Source organism: Mustela lutreola, chromosome 3 (assembly GCF_030435805.1).
Source record: "Mustela lutreola isolate mMusLut2 chromosome 3, mMusLut2.pri, whole genome shotgun sequence".
In the NCBI taxonomy this organism is placed as follows: domain Eukaryota; kingdom Metazoa; phylum Chordata; class Mammalia; order Carnivora; family Mustelidae; genus Mustela; species Mustela lutreola.
The window spans coordinates 202,879,071-202,905,056 of NC_081292.1; the positions used below are offsets into that span (position 1 = coordinate 202,879,071).

The 25,986-nt window shown below is 39.5% G+C and overlaps 1 protein-coding gene across 4 annotated transcripts in view; it reads left to right on the forward strand.

Annotated features, from left to right (window-relative positions):
• HECW2 (HECT, C2 and WW domain containing E3 ubiquitin protein ligase 2) overlaps window positions 1-25,986 on the forward strand; it is a 368,631-nt gene that overhangs the window by 254,787 nt on the left and 87,858 nt on the right. For all 4 annotated transcript variants that reach the window (XM_059168541.1, XM_059168540.1, XM_059168539.1 and 1 more), the window contains 4 exons: window positions 1,158-1,308; window positions 2,063-2,166; window positions 2,669-2,793; window positions 11,395-11,580. In XM_059168541.1, coding sequence (XP_059024524.1) covers window positions 1,158-1,308; window positions 2,063-2,166; window positions 2,669-2,793; window positions 11,395-11,580 — 566 coding nt within the window. The remainder of the gene's footprint in view (window positions 1-1,157; window positions 1,309-2,062; window positions 2,167-2,668; window positions 2,794-11,394; window positions 11,581-25,986) is intronic.

Consider the following 25,986-nt stretch of genomic DNA (forward strand, 5'->3'; position numbering starts at 1 on the left):
GGAGTTTTGAAACAACTGAGCTGCTAAGGAGAAAAGTGCTTATTAATTTCAAAAAACATTTTACACAAATAGAAATGTATAAACACTTAGCTGGTTAAGGAGTAGATTTCTGTTTTATTTTTTAAAGATTTATTTATTTGAGAGAGAGAGTGAGTGAGTGGGTGGGAAGGGGCAGAGGGAGAGGGAGAGGGAGAATCCCAAGCAGGCTCCACGAAGCAGGCTCTACTCCCAGCTAGGAGCCCGATGCGGGGCTTGATCCCACGACCCTGAGATCATGACCTGAGCTGAAAACTGGAGCCGGACATGTAACTGGCTGAACCAGTTTTTGTATATTGTATATAAATTGCACTTCCCAACTACAGTCAGTTTCAAAATTTTGCCTTTTGCAAAGATCAGCTCATGCCTTGTGTATTTTGATAGGAGAATGGTCCTTTAGAGAGTCTCAGAGGAGTTCTCTCTGAGTCTGGAGATCATTCTGCTTTCTGTTTCTGCTGAACATGCACTTACATATTTGTTTACAAAGGTGAACAGAGTTAATCAAGGGGATTACTTAAACATAAAATTAAATAATATTTTTAAATGCATTTATTTGAGGTTGGAGGCAAGTAATCACCCTTGTTCTGAAAATGTATTCATCTTCAGGAAATGCAAACGGAAGCTTGTAGATCATGACACCATTTCATGACTGGGCTAGCCTTATTTTCTTCTGAAGACTACATTTACCAGAATTGTATGTAAATATGCACTTGGAAGCTTCCAGCTCTACTTTCATTCATGCTGGAAGAAAGGAGAGAGGAAAATCCGTTTTTGGTGAAAAGAGTCATTGACATCAATTTCAAAGTCTTCTGATACCAACAATTTGTATTTTTGAAACATTGGCGCTCACACATGAAGATGGGCATTGTGGACAGGTCTGGAAGGATTCTCTACACTGAGAGATCCTTTAAAGTGGGGGTATTCCACACACGGGGTATGTTTTCGAACTGATCACAGCAGATCCTGTAGTGGACTGAGGGAGGTGCCTGGTGATGCGGTGAGACGTTTGGTATTAGCCCCAGTTTCTAGCATGTCAGGGAAAACCCGTGCTGGAGATCATGAACCACATTCACGGCCTCTGCTCCTCCTCTAACCCCTCTCCGTGCATTCCTGTGGTGTAGACTGGGAGGCGCGCATCGACAGCCACGGCAGGATCTTCTACGTGGATCACGTCAACCGAACCACCACGTGGCAGCGGCCGACAGCGCCCCCGGCCCCCCAGGTGCTGCAGAGGTCCAACTCCATACAGCAGATGGAGCAGCTGAACCGGAGGTGAGGAGGGCGCTTCCGCTCTGGCTGTAGCGTGGTTGGCCTTATGCTCATTTGGGCCGCAGAAGATGACATGGTTGTCTCTCTCGTCGGTGGGTGACCTGTCATGAACATGTAGCTGGTACCTCTTTTGATTTATATAGACTTCACTGAACTTCTCTTGGTTGAAAAAATAAGAATCACAGTCATACCCCACTTGTTTGGAAACTGGAGAGGAAATAAGTAATGACGACCCTTTTCACCAACCCAAGGCATTGATTTTTAGTAAAAACAGAGTGTGTGTACATCTATATATAGATAAAGATACAATATATATATATACATATATATAAAATATGAAGCCAAATATCTTTCTAAATACCTAGAATCTCTATTCATCATACATCTTTATCATCAACTAAGCTTTTTAAATGTCATTCTTTTGTGAAAATGAATGGCCATGAAATAGAAAGTTCTTTTCTTTAACAATGTAAGAATTTAATTTTCTTTGATTGAGGGCCACAGTTCCCCCCCCCCCCAGTTTTATTACTTTGTTAGGCAAGTGTTTCACAAACAACAAACAGAAGGAATTCAATGCATTGTAATTTACTTAAGCAACAGATGGCCCAAAGGTCAGGGAATGGATAAAGGTATAAAGTTTAGGGAAGAAGTTTTTGCTGAAGCCGAGAGGATAGTGGAAATATCTGGGCCCTGGGGGAGCGGTTGGGTCCTTCATTTTGGAGGCTGCTGTGATGTAACTCTAGGCTACTGATTTTAGGTACCAGAGTATCCGCAGAACCATGACGAACGAGAGGCCTGAGGAAAATACCAATGCTATCGATGGGGCAGCGGAGGAAGCTGACTTTCACCCAGCCAGTGCAGGTGAGAGCCTGTGGGTTGGTTTGGTTTGTAATCTCACAGAAGTAGAAAACAAATCATAAGGATCTCCAACAGATGAGGTTTATCTTTTAGTGAACTTTTAATCTTCAGTAAGATCTGGTAATCCAGTGCAAATAAGAGAATTCACCAGAGACCTCTTCTAATCCACGACTTTTTACTAGTGCTAAGAGAAGAATCACAAAACCAGATAGAATATAAATAACTAATCTCTAGATGTGTAGGATGGAGGAAAATGATTGAATCTGATCACTTAAAACATCTAGTCATGCATTAAAATGTTAATAGTGGCTAGAAGTACTCCATTCCATTCCAGTCAGGCCTTACCTGTGAATTTACATGGAAGCAAAGCGTGTTTGGAGGATGAAAATAATTGTCAATGATGTAGCTATTCTTTGGCTCTTTTAAAACATAGATGGAAGTGAACAGCTATGTTTCCACTACATGGAAAGGTTTCCCTAAAAGCCTTTGTGGTCTGCCCACCCAGATTTCCGGCGGGAGAGCGTCCTGCCCCACTCTACCTCCAGATCCAGGCTCACGTTGCTGTTACAGTCTCCCCCCGTGAAGTTCCTCATCAGCCCAGAGTTCTTCACCGTGCTGCATTCTAACCCCGTGAGTACCGAATCTGAGAGTTTGCGGAGGAGACAGAGGCAGGCCGAAGGAAGTTATCCTGGTCTGCATAACGAATTGTAGAATGGTAAGAGCTGTTTACTGAGCACTAAGTGCATTCCGAGGTCTGTGCTAAGCACTGTGTATGTTCTAACCCATTTGGTCCCAATACACCTAGAAGTCAGATGAAATTTCCTTTTTTCCAGATAAAGAAACTGAAGCAGAGAAGTTACACTTTCGTAAGATACAGGCTTCCAGTGATGGAATGACCGAATCATGGGACTAAAATCTATAGCCTAGGAAATAAAGCCAATATATTGTGATAGCACTGCATGGTGACAGTTGGTGGCTATAGGGCCCAGGACATGCTGAAAGTCAAGTTTGAGCCTGGGAAGGTGGGCAGAAGCCAAGTTACATGACCTAGACTCATACATGGGACAATTCTGGGAAAGGGTAAGGCTCTTATACAAAGGACAGTGGGCGAACATTTGCAATTGTTACTGTAAAACATTATCATTCTGGGGTGGGAAGAGCTTTAGGCGTGAAGTCAGATAGCGCAAGTTTTCCTTTGCTTCTGTTTGTCCCTTTGTTCATGCATTCATTCAACCAGGATTTATTAAATGCCTGTGATTGGCTGGTGCAGTGCAGACTGGGGATAGAGTGGTCACCCGGACAGAGCAGGTGATGATAGCAAACTAGGGAACCGGAAGAGTTAATTCAAATGGTGCGGTGTGACATGAGGCACCATACATGGGGCGAAGGTGTACTTGAGGATGAGCTCCTGGACGCACTGCTTTAGATGGGCTGGACAGGAAGACCTTTTTGGGGGAGCTACATTTAAGCTGTTTATAAAATGTCCAGAAGCCAGTAGGGTAAAGGTCTGGGAGCAGAACCTTCCTTGCCAGGGAAAAGCAAAGGCTCTAAGGCTTGAATGAGTCTGATGTGGTATAGAATAAGGTCAGAGAGGTGAACAAGGCTTCAGAATGTAGGTCTGGTGTGATCTGGCAAAAAGTTTGGGTTTTATTCTAAATGGATTTCTTCTAAGGTGATTTCCTGTAGGGGTATAATGTTAATGTTTATAAGCTCCCTCTAGCTGCTTAGCTGAATATAGGTTTTAGAGGGCAAGGCTGCACCAGGGACACAAGTGAAAAGGCCCCACGGTGAGACATAGAAGGAGCTGGGACTAGTGCAGTAGCAGTAGAGATGGTGACAAGGGAGTGAATATGGGACATGTTTTGGAGGAAGAGCAGACATTCTTGTTAATACTTTAGAGTGTGGGAACAAGAGAAAAGAAAGGCTTCCAGAAAGAGCAGTTGATTGGATAGTAATGCTCAAAGGTTTGCTGATAAATATTCAACAACAGCTGTGGGAGAATGTGTGTGTGTGTGTGTGTATCTTACTGAGTGAAGGATGTATAGCACACAATTTACAAATAATAATAAAATACACAGAATGCTTTTGTTGCTTTTTGCTGAAGTCTGACAGCAGTAGCCAACCTATAGTTGTAGTTTACAGACAAATGTAGTTCCAACATGAATCTTTTCATCTACATTAACTGTTAAGACAACAGTGAAGCAGGGGTGATGCAGGTGGGAGCGTCACACTCCCGTGTTACTGAGCTCAGTGGTACCTTCTCTTTGAGCCACATAACTCCTGAATACCGGACTTAACTCTCGTCTTGGGCACGCTCGCAGGCATGTTGTATGCAGCGTAATAGCACAATGTGAAGCTTAATCTGTATTATTAGCATTTTATTTTCTCTATCAGTTTCTTAAGTCTAGACCTGACATCTAGAAAGAAACCAACAAACTTTTTTGTAAAGGCCCAGAAAGTATGTGTTTTCAGCTTCTGGGCCAAAGACAACATGGAAACAAGTGGACGTGGCTGTATCTCAAAACACTTTGCAGATGCAGCCAGCCAGCCCACACCTATCCTGGGCAGCCTACAGAATAATATCGAGGCCTGGTTTGCCTTTACTGATTTCTGTGATGTTAATACTCCCAACTATAGCTAATTTTAAGCTACCAATATGACCTCACCAGGTTGTCAATGCAGATTGCTTTCTTGGGTGCAACTTCCTCATCACTACAATGTTTCAAGTAGAGGCTGGAGTCACGTTGTTGGGTTGTGGTTAAAGGCTGTAGCTTTTAAATTTGGTCAAGTTCTATAAATAAATGCATATTCTTGATTCCCAGCTCTTAGAGATCCTGGTTCATTAGGTCTGGAGAGCCCCAACCATCTGTTTGGTTGGTTGGTTGGTTGGTTCCTTAAGTGATTCTGATGCAACTGGTCTATGACCTGTAGCTTTGGAATTCCTAGAATAAGATGTTGTGTTTAATGACCTCACTGCTTTTGTCACAACGGTAACACATCTGGACGTTGGACAAATAACAGATTTTAACAGTGTGAAGATACTCAGCAGCTTAAATGTTTTTTGTTTCTTTTGTCTTCATGCTTTCATTGCTTTCCCCTTTTCTTGGGCATGATTTCAAAACACCTTTTGCTGGGAAGCCAGTCTTGATTCTAAAGTATTCTCTCTAAAGCATTTTAATTTTTTTTTTTTTTCCTACCTGAACTGCCTTCATTACTGGCCGCAAAGATCTAATGCTGTGCAGGTATACATTTTTGTGAGGTCAGAATTCTGTTGGGTTTAGGAAGCCTTATTTCCCTGACTTCTCTGTGGCAGGAATTAAAGTAGCTGGATTTACCTTGCTGATGATCTCAAGGTAGAATTTATGGGAATAAGTTCCACAGTTTGTTGTTTTTTTTTGTAGAGGTTATTACTTGATGGAATCTCTTCTTTTTCCTAGATTATGTAACAAAATTCTATGAGATAAACTTTTATTTGATTTTCTTATTTTAATATTTATTTTTTTAATTTTTAATTTTATTATTATTATTTAATTTATTTTCTTATCTTAAGATTTTTTTTTTTGCTTGAATTGTTTATTAACCATAACTGTTTCAGTAGACTCCCTGTTTATATTATTGGAAATGTTCAACATACAAAAGGAGTATATTGATTTAGAAGCCTTCCTAATTCTGTCTTTTTATGATTTGAAGATAATCAGTTTATATTAAAAGAGTCATAAAAAATAGATTGCATGGAACAGTAACTTAATCATTTTTATTGAAAATAATGAAATTAAGTAGCTATATAATTGTAATAACTCTAAAGGAAAACTTAAAATATTGTTTTTTGTATTCTGTTTTCATTTTTTCGCCTTGTGTTTGCTTAAGGTATATACTACTGCCCTCTGCTGGTTATGATCAGATTTCTTCCAAAATTGTATTCATAAACAATTTCTGAAAACTCAAGATCTAATTATTAGTGTCATATCTTTTATACTTCTATGCCTGTGTTTGTCTAATTAATGTAATACATAAATATGTCTCCTAATATGTAACTGAATAATGTTTCCAACATACATGCCAAAAATTGTTATTCTAGCTTTTATTAAGCTGTAGAAATACATTAATTCTACCATCTAAACTCCTTAGTATTTAAAGGGGAAAAATTATTCAAAAATACATAAATATATTCTTACAAGCCAGGAATTCCTGCTATTGCAAAATAAATGAATTAATAGTTTACAATTAGTTTTGCTAATAAGTTAAATTTTCCCTCCATTTTACTCTTTAGCTAGCTGAAAATAATATAAAATCCCTTATGATTAAATATACAGACTGTGTAAGACGGGGCTCTTTTCATATCCCTGCATACATTTTATGGAAGCAAAGTTACTTGATTTTGTTTATAATAAATTTTGTTCTGTGAATAAGGTATACGAATGCTCAGATCTGCTCACTTGTGAACATGAAAGACATGAGAGAGAAACATGAGGATTCAGAATACCTATTCTTTTTATTTCATTTTGTTTTTAAAGATTTATTTATTTATTTGAAAGAGAGGGAGAGAGTTTGCGGACACACACACACATATGCTAGTGGGGGGAGGGGAAGAAGGAGACCAGCAGACTCCCTGTTGGGTGGGGTGGGTGGGCTCCATCCCATGACCCTGAGATTAAGACCTGAGCTGAAATCTAGAGTCCGATGCTTAACAGACCGAGCCACCCAGGCACCCCTCAGTATGCCTATTCTTGATGTAGGATTTATGAAATGTGAAAGACAAATTTTATTTAGCTTTGATGTACTTACTATGTTATTGCAAAGAACAAAATTAGATGAAATCAAGACTAGGCCAGGTTATCCTGGACATATGGTCACTATAACACGAAATGAAGGAAGGAAGGAAGGAAGGAAAAAAGAGAAGAGAAGAGAAAAGAAAGGGAGGGAGGAAGGAAGGAGTGAGGAAGAAAAGGAAAGAAAGGAAAAAAGAAGAAAAGGGGATTACTGTTTGCACTGTGGTTGGTTGAGAAGAAATGCGTATTTTACATCATGTTCTTATTCTGCTGCCAAATGGCAATAACCTTCCCCTCAACTCCTCTCAGTGTTTTTCGTTTCTAACACCTCAAGACACTCAACCAAACAAAACACATTAAGCTCAAAGGAATGTTATTTTAACGGAATTCCAGTAAAGAAGTTCAGGTGATCCTTCACTCAACCATCAGATGTTCATTTCCTGCCCAGACAATGGGAAACACCCACGAGTAAGGCCAGGAAGGGAGCTTTGGAGTCGAGAAGCAGGAACCGAAGGGGACTTTCCAGTCAGCACGAGAGATCGTTTCCAGGCGTTGGTTCCGTCCACGTAACCGCCGTCAGCTCTCCCGGTTCTCCTGGTGACTCCACATGCAGCCGCAGCCACACAAGATCGTTCCGGGCGTTTCCACGAGATTTTATCCTGTGAGGAAACACGGCGCGTTGGTTTTTTCCTAATCGACTTGGGTTTCGGGTAGAAAGTCACATCGATTTACTACATCCTTTTCTGTAAGTCCAAAACAAAACAACGACCCAAACACCGAAAAGCCCTCACGCAGTGAGCACCGCAGAACCAGCGAGGGCCAACACAGTGCCTCTTTGCTCTTCTCCCACGGCTTTGCCAGCATTTGCTTCCGGGAAGACCAAGCTCTTGTCGTGCGGTCCTCCCTGTCTAGCGCTTCCCGAGTGCTGGGACCCTCTCGTGGTTGCTCTGCCGCTTCACTCCGTGTTTCAGCACTTTCACGGCTTCTGTGCCCCTTGATGTCCAAACTCGACTTTCTGCCTGCGGGGAAACTCTTCCTCCCACCTTTTCCTACAATGTCCCTTGCCGTCCTTCTGAACGCTGGGGCTGTGCTCATCTCTGTATCCTCGGGCTTTAACACAGGGCTTGTGACAGAATTAATGAAAGGTGATGAAAACCTTCTTTAGTTAATAGAAAGTGGGATGCTGGCCCATTATCTTCAAAGACCTCAAAAGTAGAAAACAATTTTACTGCTATCAGTCATCTGTTTTAACATAAGTATGGTAGGTATAATCCCTCATATATCCCTTTACTTACTTCTACTCTATGTTTTTATAGTGATTTTTACTTCTTCAAAGCTGTTTTACATCCTTTGTTTCACTGGGCTTGAGTCTCATGTGCCTATGAAGAAAGCGGGGCAGTTCCTATGATCCCATGTTACAGGTGAACGAGGATTTAATCTCTGAGGCAGAGAGTAAATGATTTTCTTTGTCTCTGTCCATGAGTGACAGGGCCGTGACGAGAATCTTCACTGTGGTTCCATATGAACTGGAGTATAAATACTCTTCTGAAATATATATACATATATATACACACACATACATACACATACGTAGTTAAATATACAAATATATATCCAAAATGGTACATATTTAAAAACAAAAAATAGAATAAACATATGTATAAAATATGAACTATGAACATATGTGTATAAATGTCATGTGTATATACATAAATACATACATAAATATGTTCGTATGTTTCTATATATACATTTTTTCCTGACAGAAATGTCGCAGTCTGAAGGGATGTTCCCATTTGCCTTAGAGGTTTTGTACGGGCACTTAGAGTCTGTGCATGTTCAGACTTGAAAAAGCTATGGGTCCAGAGATCGTTTGCTGGTTACTGATAAGAAATCTTTCTTGCACTTACTTTGCTTTGGTAGGTGGTTTTTTTTCACCCCACTCAAACTTGGCACTCTGTGGCATATCTTACTGAGAGGAGAGGAGGAAAATGAATGGATGTAATTAATGATAAGACTGGCCTTAAGAATCCTGAGCGCAGAGAGCTGGGCAAACCCAGAGACTTACTTCACTTCACGCCTAGGGCTGCGACAGGTTCCTTCACCTAATTACTACTTCTTGCCCTAATGAAGTTCTCCTTCTCTTTAGTAGAAGGAGGAACATTTCTTCTGGTGCTCCAGATAAAGAATCAGGATGTAGCCTATTTACTTAGATTAATGGGGGGGGGGGGGGAAGAAATCAGAGGGACCAAGAGATATGCCTGTTTGGAACAATAGTTAATATAATGCTTTATCTAATAGAATTATCCTGCAATAATGCACCCCAAAGAGACTGACTGGGGAGTATGGCTTGAAAGTTTGGGGCCAACTGCCACTCGAGCTGGTGTGGTCTCGGGCCTCTAAGCTTGCAGTGGCTTCTGTGGAAATACATCAGCAGCACAGAGCGAAATGCAAAAAACAGATCCTTGCTGATTGTGCATAAAACACCAAGGCAGGGTCAGCCACAGGCTAAACTATTAGTTAGCTAACGTTCGTCTCTGACAACCTCCAACTTCTTTTATTAGTCTCCTTCTCTGCTTTCATGATATCACTTTCTTATTCTCTCATGCTCTCTAATTGCCCGGAGCCCCTGCGTCGGCTTGCCTGTCTTGGCAGTGCACTGTGCTCTGAACCTCACAATTTCTCTGAGCCATCAAATCCTCCTCTCAGTTAGACTGTCAGGTTGAAATACAAGCTCAGCGTGTTTTATACTCAGGTGTGCTAAGGACTTAGTGCACTGGTGTTTTGAGGATAGTTCAGTGTGGCCGGCTGGCCCGCCTGCCTTCCTGCCTCCTCCCTCCCTCTCTTACTTCTGTTCTGTCTTTTGTTTTGATAGGACCAAAATATTTTAGTAAAAAATATATAATGATGGAATCAATTGGAAAAACTATATAAAAGTCATCTTATATAGTTTAGTCTATATATCAATAACAGAAACTAACAGATCTTGGTGGCTTAAGCTGACAAAGGTCTGTTTCTCATCCCAAATTGGGTCATCAAGGTTCTCTGATCCCTGTAATTACTCAGGGACCCAGGGACCTAGACTGGGGAGCCACCACCATTTCACATATCACCAGTTGCTGTGATAAGTGTGCCAAAGGGAAGAAAGCTCTAGAAGGACTGACATCATCAATAAATACTTTGACCAGAACATGACATATGTTAGGGGATCCTGGACAGACAGGAGCAATGTTAACTGTCCTCATACTCATTCATTTTTCATCCTCAGTAACTACCACAGTACTGGGCATAGCAAAGACAGTAAATGTTTATTAAAATGAAATCACTTCCAGAGATCCTGATTTCTTTTGGGTTTGCTTTGGTCTACCTTAGAATGAAACAAATAACAGAACCACAAAGTTAGCCTGAAGGCCTCCAGACTCAGTCTAGTGGTACTGGGATGCTAAAGGTAAGAAGAATCCTTTTAATCTATCTGAGAATAGAATTCTGGAATAGATCCTTCACAACCATATCAATTTCATGACTGTCATATTCTTTCTGATAATGCAAGGAAATAGCTCCATATAGTTATTCCTTTTCTACTTCTTGGCACGTAATATTACACAATGGACATTTGTTGACTGACTTATATGTGGATAGCACATGGCTTATGGCTAATTTCTGGAATCTTGTTTAAGTATCATAGAGATGAAGACTATAACATTTTTCACAAGACAGTCACTTTTTTGTGTGGTTGTATAGTGGGGTTTTATTAAATGTGCATTTCAGCTGTATAAATTCAGTATACACACACGCATATATACATATACATAAGCACACATACACACACACCAAAAAAGAGAGAAAGAAAAATCACGTATACAGCCCCGGCAGTTCTGCCTGCCATTCCACTCATTGAGATTATGCCTGGAAGAAGGTGTGAGATGAAAAACCTTTTTCTGTGTGGTCTCAGTTGAATTTGACTCTCAGGGAGAGCAACTCAACCCATTGCAAATACTCTGATATTCAGATATATGGCCACCCACTTTTCCTGTGCAGCTTAGCTGCTAAATGTATAACTGCTTCCCTGGTACTCACCCAAAGACCAGGGATCTCTTCCAGCACTGGAGGGAAAACTGGCTATGTTGGGGTTCCCCGTGAGATGGTATATTTGTATTTGACATGGTGTGACTCTGTGCGGTTTTTGCCTAAGACCAACTTAAGGACCTGACATCCTCTGTGGAATGAGATGCTTGTTCTTTAGAAAACTAGACATCATCCATGAGGCTCCCTTACTTTCTGTCATCTTGCTGTTATTTTGATCAAAATATTGTGCTCAGCCTGCTGTTTCCACACGCGAGTCTAGAGCTGTATGGAAGCTTCTATGCCAACTGGACGACTATATACACCTGATGTCGTGTGGGAAGCACGTTGCTGTTGTAGGTCCAAGCGGGTTGACATGGTTCTCCTTTCTGTTCCCCAGAGTGCCTACCGCATGTTTACAAACAACACGTGTTTGAAGCACATGATCACCAAAGTCCGGCGGGACACCCACCACTTTGAACGCTACCAGCATAACCGAGATCTTGTGGGATTCCTCAACATGTTCGCCAACAAACAGCTGGAGCTGCCAAGGGGCTGGGAGATGAAACACGATCATCAGGGCAAGGTAACACGAGGGAGTCGCCTGGGGAAGCTGCTAAAGGACAGCAGGCTGCCCACGGTGTTGGCCTTGGCCTTGGCTCAGCCATTCACGGGAGGGGAAAGGCCTCTGCGGGGTGAGACCTTCCATGTCCCGGTTCAGGGGAAACCTGGACACGCAGGTTGTCTCTACAGACAGTTACTCTGCTGTTCGGAAACAGTCTGGAGTGGACAGGTGCAAGGGCATTTGTTTGGCAAAATACTCTCTTTTGCCTTAATATTCTTCTGCCTATGATCTCTTCCCACTTTCTGCTATTTAGAGGAAAGATTTCTTCGGCCGGGACACTTCCTCCTCGTTAGTTACGCGGGTGGTGTTACAGGTCGTTGATCGAACAGCTGTAGTGTTCGGGGAAAGTGGCTAGGAGGTCAGGAAGCAACGGCTCAGCTGCACTGCGGCCTCGGTGGTAGTGTTTCAGAGCCCCGATTTTGTTAGCCTATTAAACAAGACTCACAGAGTAATTCACGTATGATGAGAAATACATACCAGTGTCATACAGGCCAGAGGAACCGCGTCCGCACTTCCCTCATAGCCAGGGGCCCCAGAAAGCCAGGTTATGATCAGGATGTGGTCATGAGTAAGAAATCAGAATGAGAAAGTTAGTAATTTTTATAGGGTGTTTCTCAGCTAAGATTTTATGTTTTTAAATACTCTGGTTTAGTACCTACTCTGGGCCATGAACTGTTTAAGGTCTTTCTACATATGAGTTCCTCACTAGAGCTCTGTGAGGCAATGCTGCTCTTATTAATGCCATTTACAGACAAGGAGCCTCAGGTCAAGAATTGTGTGGTGGCTTGCCCAGGGTCACAGAGAGGGGTAGTGACTGAGCTGCGCTCCAGCCCAGGCATCCTGGTTCACGGTCCATGCTCCCAAGCAGGGCCTGCTCTTTGTATGGTGCACAACCAGCCTCAGTTCCCCTAGCTGTAAGAAGACTGAAATGTATGACTTGGAGGATGGAGGGGATTAAAATGATATGACATTTAAAGTATTTAATCATGCTTCACTCATTCATTCAACAAATATTTATAGAGTACCTGTGCAAAACAGGTAAGTCATCCACTTCATAGGACTGCCATGCTCACGGATAGAGACAGAAAATAGACAAATAGCATGCCAGATGCTAACAGATGCTGTGATTTTAAAAAACCGGGAGATGGGGACTAGAGAAAGACAGGAGTACAGAATGATTTTGTACAGGGTGGCCGGGGAATGCCTTCCGGTAAGGTTAGATGTGAACAGAGACCTAAACAAAGTGAGGAGTAAACATATAAGGGAAGGAGCTTTCAAAGCAAGTGAAATGTTAAAATCCTCAATAAATGCCATTCTCCCCCAGGGTGACCTCTAGCAACAATACCACAGTAGCATCTTACTCATCTTGAGCTCAGCGTCCAGCAATCTTAACTGAGAACCTATAACCAGCCCAAATAGATGTTTTAAAGAGCATGTACTTTAATGCATGGGAGAAGCTCTCAGACTCAATGAAACTATTAACTTGATTTCTGTAAATTTCTTTAATCAACCTATAATTCCTAGCCCAACCTATAATTCCTAGAGGTCTCAAGCATGAAGTGTAGTATAGATGAAAGAGAATGGATTTGTGTTTATGTCCCTGGCAGGGAAGCCTTTCCAAGACATTCAGAAGAGGGAGGCAGGGCCATCTAGCACTTTTAGAACTTTTTCCTCCAGAGAATTATGTCACACTGCTGGTGCTAAGTTTGGTTCGGCAACCTGAGAACCCAATGTTTGTAAACGTTCTACTGAAAGGAAGGACATAGATTGTTTAAGTAAAGACTTTGGGAAGTACTGATGGTATTACCCCTGGGTATAAAAGAGCAGTACCATACCAGGAATTCAGCTCTCTTCTCAACTCTGACAAGATTTTACCTGTGTCCTAGGGAGTTATGCTCATTAGAGAGCCATGGGTCTAGGGAAAGCCCAACTTGAGATAATGGCTGCCATATATTTTTGCTCTGAGACTTAACTTGCTAAGTCACTTGTCCCCTTCACTAAAGGCGCTCAGAACCTTGTGTTTACCTCATGGGGCAGTCCCTTCCTGCCACTCATAATGTGCCAGACCCACTGCAGGAGAGAGCTGCTGCTTAATGATCCTGGACCTTGAGAAAAGTTTTAGTTCTGTTTAGGACACTATTTAAGAAGAGTTAAAATGTATTCTTAGGAGCAAGTTCTATCTGATAGTCTTTATAAAAGTTTCCATAGTTAAGCTGAGGTAAACATATCTCTGCTCTGTGTACAACACAACTGTCCATTTTACTTGCTGAGGCTTTCAGACTTATTTGGGGGTTTCAGTGCCTGAAGTTGTAGGTATTGTAAAGAACCTTGAGAGTGGGCTGGTAGGTAGTTGACCTCATAGCCTGCTGGTAGCTTTGCATTTGTTTTTGTTTTGTGTTTTTTTTAAAAAAGATTTTACGTATTATTTGATAGAGAGAGACAGCGAGAGAGGGAACCCAAGCAGCGGGAGTGGGAGAGGAAAAAACAGGCTTCCTACTGAGCAGAGAGCCTGATGCGGGGCTCGATCCCAGGACTCTGGGATCATGACCTGAGCATAAGGCAGACACTTAATGACTGAGCCACCCAGGCTCAGCCTGTAGCTTTGGCTACAGGTGCTGTTTGGCATGAAAGAGAAGGACTCCCAGCCTTGTGGGCAGAATGGATTATCAGACGCTTGAAAACTTACCACATTCGTCTAATCTCTTTACTTTGTGCATTAGGACTTGAATAAGGTTTTTAGCTAAGCTGGACATCTTAACTGGAGCAGGTACATCTCCCTGTGATTCTCGCCACCCCTATCCTTCCTTTACAAATATCTGGCTTCCAGGGAACTAAAACAGTTTAAAGGAGCATTGGGAGAGGCTTGTGCTGGTCTTTCCTGGGCTGCGCTGCTTTCCACTGCCATTTGGAAATCGTCGTGCTTATCCTCCAAGGTTGATAGGCTTTCTTCCAGTCTTGACATGTTAGCTCCCCTTTTAAACGAATTGCTTCATTTCCAGAACATTTAAAGGGTGTAAACTTTTTCCCCACTTAATATAACATCAAAAGCTATTAAATATGGCAAAGTTATTTTCCCACAGTGATGACTGATTTTTAGAATTGACACAGAACAAGATGTCCAAGTCCTTAGTTTCGTGAAAGGAAATGCTTCTCAAGGGGAACATTCTCAAATTTAGCTCTTCGGACTTCTGCAGTCTGGTCTTCTCAAGGTCGGCCTTTTTCCTTTCCTGCTTTCATTTGTTTAGTCATTCAGCACACTTCCACGTACTTCTGAATGCCTCAGATGTGCATGCCACAGTGATATTGATAAAAGCTAACACTCCATGTGATGTTAGGTAGTGTGTAGCATTGACTGTTCGGTAGATAAACACTTAGATTACTCCCTTTCATGCTCACAGCAGCCTTGCAGATACCTGCTGTTTTTATCCACATTTTAAAGAGATGGAAACTAAGGCAGAGCATGGTTGAGTGAACTGACCAAGGTCCCACCATTAGAAAGTGATGGAATTGGATTTGAACCCAGGCAGTCCAGGTCTAGAGTCTGTGGTTTCATCTGGCCTTTCAGCAGTGAGTAGGGTGGATGGATGTCTACTGATCTCATGAAGGTAGTAGAAGGTGCCAAGGGAGCCCATGGTAGGATTTCCTACCATGGTCAAGGAGGGTGGGGGCTTTCAGATGCATCATTGAAGGGCAGCATGTAGTGTGAGTTGCTGTTAGCAATCTGGGCAGAAGTAATCAGTTCTCCCTTGAATCCCCTCGTAATTTTCCCTTGTGTGTTCTCGTGATGTCTATCCACATTGGTCTCGTGCTATAGTCATTAGCATGTTTTATCTTCCCAAGCAGATGATCCTCATTTTGATGATGATGATCCCCATATTTTTAATTACCCCCTCTTCTACCCCAGTGCCTTTCACGTGCCAGGTTCTCAAAACAAGTTTGATACATGAAGGAAACGTGTCACCTGGAGTTTCCCAGTTATTAGTAATCTCTGCTTTGGACCGATGAAGACTCCCTCCCCACTCTTTCACCAGAAAAAGCTCCTAGATTTGCTTCATTTGACGTCCCTTAATGCATATGTTGCCTTGGATCTTTCACAATATTGTTTAAACAAGGTGATGAAGATTGTATTGCACTTTGACAGTCATTAATTTGGGGGGAGACTTATTTTCTAATTACTTAAGGCCAGGGGATTTAAATTGGGTGAAATTTCACAGAATTCTAGATCTGGTATGCTCTTTTTGGAATTTCTAGGGTGAACTAGGTCCATGGCTCACATAAAAGAATAGAAATAAAATATTTCTAGTTAACTATTAATTAAAGAATAAGAACAATGTCAGGCTTTCTAGATAAGATAATGATGAAACCTGCATTTTTAAACCTCATACCATATGCCAGGCACTGTACGAGGTACTTTCCCATGGATTATCTTATTTACACTTCCTGGCAATTTATGAGGTGGGTATTATTATAATTATCCATACTTTACTGAAATTTAGAGCTGTTAAATAATGTGTGCAAGCAAGTGAGGAATCCAGGATTTGAATGTTATCAGTGTGACTTTACCACTGTTCTCTACTGGGAGGAATTGTCTTTGTCACCCCATGGAGGAAGAGTCCCAGGCCAGATGCTGGGGTTACTAGTATTCTTCAAGACTGAGACATATATGTATGTCTTGATTAGATCCTAGGTGATCTAGCAGAGGACACACCCCCAGAGACACATATACATGGCTTCATGCTTAAATGCCATAGAGGTCTTATGCCATGTGTACATAGAATATTGAAATATAATAATAATAATGGCTGATTAGACGCCAACCTCTAGGTGAGGAATATTTTATTAGGTCATTTAACTTTCACAATAACCCTGGGGAATGGGTTTTACTATAGCTGAAGAAACAGGCTCAAAGAGATTAAGTGTGCAAGTAAACTCTTGGATATAAACCATGTATTTCTATATCTAAGGCCTGTAATGATTTTTCTGTACAAGATTAGTCTAGCCCTCACTAGCCACTAACCACCTGACTAGCTTGAAATATGTCATTTAGATTTCCCGGATCTGAGTTTCCTTACGTCTGCATATGACTGGGTTGATCATCTTTTCATGTGCTCACTGGTTATTTGTATATCTTCTTTGGAAAAACCTGTATTCAAATTCTTTGCCTATTTTTAAATTGGATTATTTGTCTTTGTATTATTGAATTCTGAGAGATCTTTGAACCACACATTTTGAATATTAGTGCCTTATAAGATATATGCTTTGCAAATATTTTTCCTGTTCTATGAGTTGTCTTGATAATATTGTTTACAGCGCAGAATTTCAATTTTGATATAGCTGTTTATTTGTATTTTTTTGTTGTTGTTGCTTTATGCTTTTGGTGTCATATCTAAGAAAACGTTACCTAACCTCAGATCACAACAATCAGCTCCTGTGTTTTCTTTTAAGAGTTTTATAGTTTTAGCTCTTACATTTAGATCTAGGATCCATTTTGAGGTTTTTTTGTTTTGTTTTGTTTTTTTGTATGGCGTGCAGTAGAGGATCTATTTTCATTTTTTTGCCTGTGGACATCCAGGTCTTTGCACCATTTGTTGCAGACTATTTTTTTTCATTGATATCATTAGTTGTTGGGAAAGTGAAAATCAAAACTACAATGAAACCACTATAGACCTATTTCATTGGCCATTAAAAAAATCTAGAAAATAGTAAATGTTGGCAAGGATGTGGGGAATTGGAACCCTTCTACATTGCTGGTAGATACATAGAGCCGCTTTGGAAAACAATTTGACAGTTTCTAAAGAAGTGTCCTGCAGAGTTGCCCCACAATCCAGTAACTCCACAACTCTGTATGTACCGAGAGAAAAGAAAATACATTTCCTCTCAAAACTTGCACATAGGGGCGCCTGGATGGCTCAGCTGTTGGGTGACCGCCTTCAGCTCAGGTCATGATCCCAGCATCTCAGGATCCAGCCCCACATAGGACTTCCTGCTCCATGGGAAGCCTGCTTCTCCCTCTCCCACTCCCCCTGCTTGTGCTCCCTCTCTCACTATGTCTCTCTGTGTCCAAATAAATAAATCTTAAAAAAAAAAAAAAAAGTAGCACACAAATGTTTCATAGTAGCTTTATTTGTAATAGTCAAAGGGTAGAAACAACCCAAATGAATTAATCATATGTATCTGAATTATATTTCATAATATATGTAAAGCTATTTTAAAAATTAATGGGTTAGTTAGAGACAGGTCAAGATTTCCTTTTCAGCTGATGGTTTCTATAAATCCTTGATTCTGGATTTGACATCAAATATGTAATGTACTTCTTTCTGCTAATTACATTTGGAAGGGTCTCTTGTTCAGAATTCTGTTGTTATTTTAATCGGTATTTTGTTCCATTACTCGATTTCCTTAATTCTTTTGATTCTGTAATGGTGGGATTCACAACTAAGCCAAGTTTTATGCAGGATCGTCCTTATGAAACTGTGACCAACCTCTGTGTTTATTTGTTGGACTTAAGGCCTAGGATTTTCACCTAACATATAGGACACATTTTGACTTGACTCATTTTGAAATGAAACGTAAGCAGAAAGTGGGCCAGTACAAAAAAAAGTTCTGCTTGCTTTTTATTGTAATAAGTTTAAATTTTTTTTTTTTTTTTTAGTTTAAAATTTTTGTACACTCTCAGGAGTGTGAAAAGCAAGGATAATTTGGGATCTGGATACAGTGTTAATATAAACGTTTTATATTTTTACAAGAAATGTGCATCAGTAGTATTAAAATGTGACTTATTTAAAATGCTTCTGGTTCTTGGCTAGGTTTGATCATTAGGGTGTACTCATGGGGATAATATATCTGGAAGAGAAATATGCACTTTAAGAAGGAAAACCAAATTTATCTGACCTAGGAACATTTCCCTCTTTCTTGCTTTCTCTCTTTCTTTCTTCCTTTCTTTTCCTTGCCTCCCCCTCTTCCTTCCTTCCTTCCTCTCTCTCTGTCTCACTCTTACTTTCTCTCTTTCTTTCTTCCCATTGTTAATTTGAAAGATTTGAGAAAATTATGCTACAGTGGGGTCAGGATTTCTGGATCCTCCAGATCCAATCTGACCTCTGTGAACCTCAGTTTTCTCTGAAGTGAGGGTTAGTAACCTGACCTTTCCAGCTCCTGGGGCTGTGGTTAGCATCCATTTAGATAACGGTGGGATTACAAATGGAAGAAAAACATTTAAGATTATAATCATCAGTCATTGATTTAATATTCCTCAACTTACGGTATAGAAGATAAAAGCTGTATGATTACAAACCTCTAGAGATTTTTGATTTAACTTGGAGAAAACAAAGATATGGAATATACAGATATCTACAATAGAATGACCCATTTTACTGTATTTTTCGCCAGGAGTGCTGCTACCTGGTTATTGCTGCCCACCTTGCCAAAATCTGGATTTGAATGGTTAGGTCAAAGCAAAGGTCTGTATAGTACAATAACTAAGAGTCTCATCAGTTTAGAATCTTATGAAAAAGATAAAGATTCGTTGTTAATGGCCATATCTTTAATAGGAAGCGTGTGCTGGCTTCATAAAAGATATTCTGTAGGGTCAGTCCATGTCCCATTCCCCCCCTTAACGTGCTGCTGATCTCCTTTAACCGCAGTTAAAGAATGGTTTCTTCAAAGTGGGGATCCTTTTGCTGTTGCTCTTTGTTGTCCACTGCTGTCCACTGTTCAGGGTTGACACTGAAGGGTAGTCTGCGCCCAGGTGTTTGCTCTCGCCTTAAAACTGTGTAAGAACCCGGAGCCATCTATTTTTCTGCCATGGTTTTGCAGTCATCTGGTGGATTTGTTCTCTTGCTGGATCAGTTGCCTTTACTATGGTGGTTACATTCTCCATCAGCCGTGGTCATGAAAGTAAGGTTGAAAAGCATTCTCAGCGAGATAAGTAGAACTGGAACTGAAATCAGATCCCTTTGCACAGAATCGCACACCTTCTGTGTAAAGCCACTAGACATTCCTCCCTTAGACTCTTTACCCGCAATGCTTCTCATTTGGACTATAAAAGAACATGCATGTGGTCTAGAATAGCGTCCGCAGTGGTCCGGCACAGGATGACCTCTTTCTGGTGTGGGATACCTGGGAAGTTTCCTAGCAAAAGTCGCATTACAATGGAACCTTGACTAATGAGTACGATTTTGATAAAAGGAGATTGTAGAGAAGAGAAGATAGGGGATGGGGAGGAAAAACACTGAAAGTGAAGTCATGGAGATAGGAATACACCAGGCAGGTGTGTTTGATTCCTATGAAGAAGTAATGGGCAAATTTTAAGAGACTCTATATAAGCTAAGTTTTCTTTCTCTCTCTCTCTCTCTCTCTCTCTCTCTCTCTCTCTCTGTGTGTGTGTGTGTGTGAGAGAGAGAGAGAGAGAGAGAGAAAGAGAGAGAGAGAAACACACATGAGAGCTAATGGTGTAAGTTCCAATCCAAAGCCCAGCAGGCTCAAGACCCAAGAAGAGCTTATGTTTCAGTCTGAGTCTGAAAGCCAGAAAACACCAGTATCCCAATTCACTTAGGCAGATGGATTCATCTCTTCTCACGTTTTTGTTCTAAGGAGCTCTTCCGTTGATTGGATGAGGCCTGACCACATTAGGGAGGACCATCTGCTTTACTCTGTCTACTGATTCAAATGTTAATCATCCAGAAACACACTCACAGATCAGCCACAATGTCTGGCCAAATGTCTGGGTTCCTGGTGGCCCAGTAGAACTGACATATGAAATGAACCATCAGAGACTCATGTCAGTGGAGTATTATCAGTAGAAACTCTATTGCAGAGAGAATGATGCAAAAGGGCTTGGATAATTAGAAAAATACTATAAAGCTTATTACATGAGCTTATCATTTGGTTTAATTTTTAGAAAAGAATGTTAGTTTTTGCTCCCCCTTCCAGATGTTCAATATGAAATAGCTTTTCCCCCCTTGCCTCTTTGTTTTGTACTCTCAAGCAGTAAAACACAGTGTTTTTCCCTGCTCATTCTACATGGGACTAAATTGTACTAAGAAACTTAGAACTGTAAAAGTAATAATATCATAACTTCATTTTTAAAAATAAAAATGCGAATCATCTTTTTATTTAAAGTGAAATATCTTCTCCCATAGTTTCTTGTGTTTTTCCCTACAAAAATCTTGTGATCTATATCCTATCTAAATTGACATCCATTTCTATATCCAAACTCGGTAACCATAGAGTTTTGTGACTTTGGAAATCAGATTGGGGGTTTGAATAGCACAATGGTCCAAATACCCAACTTAGATGACCATGGCAAGTAGCAGTTATGGTTATGAGGATAGATTTTGAGAAGAGAACAAATATTTTTGTAGTGAAATTTATCACAGTGTGAGCCTACTGAAGGATTCTCATTTTACAAGACCGTAATAGCTGATGTGGCTGCAGAAGTTGACCCAGTGATGACAGATTTTGGTTGTATCCCACATGAAGCTGATAGCTACAATTTATGGGGTCAGGTTCATTTCAATGAGTAAAATGCAACTTAGTATTTGGAAGTCTCAAGTGAATCCCTAAAATATCTTAGGATAAGCTCTACGTTTTGAAAAACATGCTTTTTGTTAGTTCAATGAATACGTTTGTTAGTTTTGTGGCACATCTCTTTAATTGCTTTGAAACAGTATCTCTTTGCGGTGGCTGCCTGTTTTAATAAGCTGAAGTCTTATTGCAGCAATCCAGGTGGAGATGGAATTAAATTCTAAAACTGTAAATAGCATGTGGATTTTCAATGATCTCTTTCTTATTTTTAACAGGGTAAAAGGTGTTAGATTAAATACTAACTCATGTCAGTACATGTAGGACACAACAGGAAAGACTACTTCTGGGACAGCGCATCTTTTTGAAAGAGAGAAGAGAGCAAAGATTGGTTTGGGGAGTGTATTTCTGAGTAACATGCTAGACTCATGGAATCTTGAAGGAACTACCCAAATATGGAGATGGCCTTTGTCTCTTATTTTTAAATAGTTGTCTTCACGATCTGTACTGGGATCTTTTTTATGAAATATTATATGCTATTTTAAAATTTCATGGCAGCAACTTTCTGCTTTACCTAAAATGGCTGATTTGGATAACACCGTCCTCAGTCTTCTATTGTAAATTTTTAAAAACCGGCTCTCCAGGGGAAGTGTGGAGGGAGGCTGATTGTAGCATTTGCCACTTTCCATGGGGTGAATTCTCCCACCATAGCCCATTTCAGGCTGTCAGCATATTCCCTTAAAATCTCACAGTCAGCTCTCACGAGCTGATAGACGCCATCACCAGCATATCACTGACCCTTCTACTATATTTCCAACACCTAAATACTACCACTCCCAACATATAAAATATCTATTTGCTCACATTTTATATTTAAATTGTTGGGAATATTGGACTTATCCACATCTGCTAACTGACCAGCTGTTTCCAGAATTCTAGCCTGAACACCACGTACTCCTGTTTTGTCTCCTTGGAACTTTAAGTCTCTGATCATAGTTGGTGAACAATATAACCTGCTTTAACTTTTTTGTGACTGATACAGATGTCATGGAATGTTTGGGAATACTCCCTCCAATTGAACCAAGTGGTGGAAAACATTAGCATGACTATTTTTTACTTATAATAAACTGTATCATTTAGCCTTTTTATTTCTGCAGTCACTAAGGGTTCTGTGGGGATCTAATATAGAGAAAATAACAATGTGTTTATTCCTAATAATTGGAGAGAAGTACTAGGGAGGGAGCCAGGAGCTGAGAAGTGATATGTATTTTGGAATGGAGGGACTGTGTGAACAAATATATATATATATATATATATATTTTTTTTTTTAGCATTTCTAAGACTTTGTAGAGAAGCCAGAAGTAAGAACAGATTCAATATGCAGTGCTTTTAACTTATAAATTGTTCTTCTTTTGTTTCCATAGCTCTCCTTTCTTTTAATTTGAAGTGTAATTGACATACAACATGATGTCAGTTTCAGGTATATAACATAATGATTCACCTTTGTATATATTGCAGAATGATCACCATAGTAAGTGTAGTTACCAGCTATCACCAAAGTTACAGACATTTTTTGGTGATGAGAACTTTTAAGATTTATTTTCTTAACAACTGTCAAATCTGTAATACAACATGATTGTCTGTAGTAGCTGTACATTTTATCCCATGACACATATTTTATAACCGAAAGTTTGTAACTCTTGAACTCCTTCACCCATTTTTATACCCTTTATACCTGCTCTAGCAACCACTAATCTATTCTGTTATCTATAAATTCCATGTATAAGTGAAATCACACAGTATTTATCTTTCTCTATCTGACATATTTCACTTAACATAATGTTGGTCCATTCTTGTTGCCACAAATGGCAAGATTTCATTCTTTTCTTCTGGCTGAATAGTATTCCGTTGTATGATCTATGCCACATCTTCTTTGTGTGTTCGTCCATCAGTGGACAGGTAGGTTGTTTCCATATTTGGCTATTGTAAATAATGGTACAATGATCATAGTGATGCATATATCTTTTTGAATTAGTGTTTTCTTTTTCGTTGGATAGATAGAAGTGGAACTGCTAGATCACGTGGATTTTTATCCTTCATTCTGTTACGATGGCATAGCACGTTGATTTTGCAGATTTTTCCATTCTTGCATCCTTGGAATAAATCTCCCTTGATCATGGTATATGATTCTTTTGATGTGTTGTTGAATTTGGTTCGCTAATATATTGTTGAAGATTTTTACATCTGTGTACATCAGGGATAGTGGTCTGTAACTTTCTTTGTGTGGTATTTTTATCTGGTTTGGATATTGGGTAATGCTGGCCTTGCAAAATGAATTTGGCAGTATTCCCTTCTTTTCAATGTTTTGGATGAGTTTGAGAAGAATAGTATTAAATATTATTTAAATGTTTTGGAAGAATTTACTGGTGAAGCCATGTGGTCTTAGATTCTTGTTTGTTGGAGGTTTTTTGATAATTGATTCAATGTCATTGCCAATAATCAGTCCAATCCTATTTTCTATTTCTTCATGATTCAGTCTTGGAAAATTGTATGTTCCTAGAAATCTATCCATTTCTCCTAGGTTTTTCTTTTTGTTTTTTCCTATTTGTTGGTGTATAATTATCTCTCATAATTCTTTTGTAGTCCTTTGGTAGTAGTTGTAATTTCTTCTCTTTCATTTCTGATTTAATTTATTTGAGCCCTCTCCCTTTTTTTCTTAGTCTACCTACCTAACAGTTTGTCAGTTTTGTTTCTCTTTTCAAAGAACCAGCTCTTAGTTTCATTGATCTTTTCTATTGTTTTTAGTCTCTATTTCATTGATGTCCTCTCTTATCCCTATTATTTCCTTCCTTCTATTAACTTTGAAGTTGGTTCTTTTAGGTATATATATCTATATTTATATCTATCTATCTATCTATCTATCTGCATATATATGTGTATATATATATTTATATATATTTTAAGCTTATTTAAGTTTTTTCTTGTGTCATGGGGTAGGCATGTATTGCTATAAACTTCACTGTTAGAACTGGTTTTGCTGCCCTCATAGATTTTTTTATGTTCTATTTCTGGTTTCATTTGTCTAGAGACATTTTTAAATTTTCCCTTTGATTTCTTCATTGACCCGTTGGTTGTTAAGTAGCATGCTTTTTAATCTCCACATATTTGTGATTTTCCCATTTTTCTTGTAATTGACATCTAGCTTCATACTATTGATGCTTGATATGATTTCAGTCTTCTTAAATTTACTGAAAATTGTTTTGTGGCCTAACATATGATTTAGCCTGGAGAATATTCCTTGTGTACTTGAGAAGACTGTGTATTCTGCTACTTTGGGATAGAATTTTATATGCACATCTGTTATGTTCATATTGTCTATTGTGTCATTTAAGGCCAATATTTCCTTATCAATTTTCTTTCTGGATGATCTACCCATTGATGTAACTCAGGTATTAATGCCTCCTAGTAGTACTGTATTGCTGTCAGTTTCTCCCTTTAGGTCTATGAACATTTGTTTTAGGTACACCTATGTTGATATTTACAAATGTTATATCTTCTTGGATTGACCCCTCTGTCATTGTGTAATGTCCATCTTTGTTTTTTATTACAATTTTTGTTTTGAAGTCTGTTTTGTTCAATGTAAATATAGCTACTTCAGCTTTCTTTTGATTTGTTTGTATCTTTCTTCATCCCTTCACTTTCAGTCTGTGTGCTCTTATATCTAAGGTGAGTCCTTTGTAGACAATATATAGTTAGGTCTTGTGTTTTATCCATTCAGTCATTCTGTGTCTTCTGATTAGAGAATTTAGTCCATTTCCATTTAAAGTAATTACTGGTAGATATGTACTTATTGCCATTTTGTTTATTTTCTGGCTTTTTGTAGTTCCTTTCTGTTTCTACCATTTTCTTCCTTCTTCTGTGTGGTTTGAATGTTTTCTGTAGTATAATGCTTAGATTCCTTTCTCATGATCTTTTGCATATCTACTATAGGTTTTGACTTTGTGGTTACAGTAAGGCTCATATATAACAGCCTTTTCCTTTCAGCATTATAAACACATCATATCATTTCCTATCAACCTGCAAGTTTTCTCCTCAAAAATCTGCTGATTGTCTTATGGGGGTTCCCTTTTGTGTGTAATATGTTGCTTTTCTCTTGCTACTTTTAAGATTCTCTTCTTTAAATTTTGACTTATAAATTATAATGTGTCTTAGTGTGGGTCTTTTGGGTTTCTCTTATTTGGCATTCTCTGTACTTCCCAGGTCGGGATGTCTGCTTTCTTCTCTGGGTTAGGGAAATTTTCAGCCACTCTTTCTTCAAATGGGTTTTCAGCCCCTTTATTTTTCTTTTCTCCTTCTGGTATCCCCTAAAATGCAAATGATATTTTGCTTGATGTTGTTCCAAAGGTCTTTTAAGCTATCTTCACTTATAAACATTTTGTTTTCTTTTTGCTGCTCCATTTGAGTTTGTCCCACTACCCTGTCTTCTGAATCACTGATTCTTCTGCCTCATCTAGTCTGCTGTTGAACCCTTCTAATGTATTATCAGCTGTTGTATTCAGCTATTGTTCAGTTATTGTATTCTTCAGCTCTGTGACTGCTCTTAGGTATTTTCTTATTTTCTGTCTCTTTGTTGAAGTTTTCTCGATGTTCATCCATTTTCCTAAGTTCGGTGAGCATCTTTTGACCCTACTTTGAACTCTTTGTCAGGTAAATTACTTATCTTCATTTCTTTAATGTGTTTTTCTGGAATTTTATCATGTTTTTTCAGTTGGAACATATTCTTCTGTTTCTTCATTTTGCTTGACTCTCTGTTTCCATGTGTTAGGCAAAAGAGTTATCTCTCCCAGT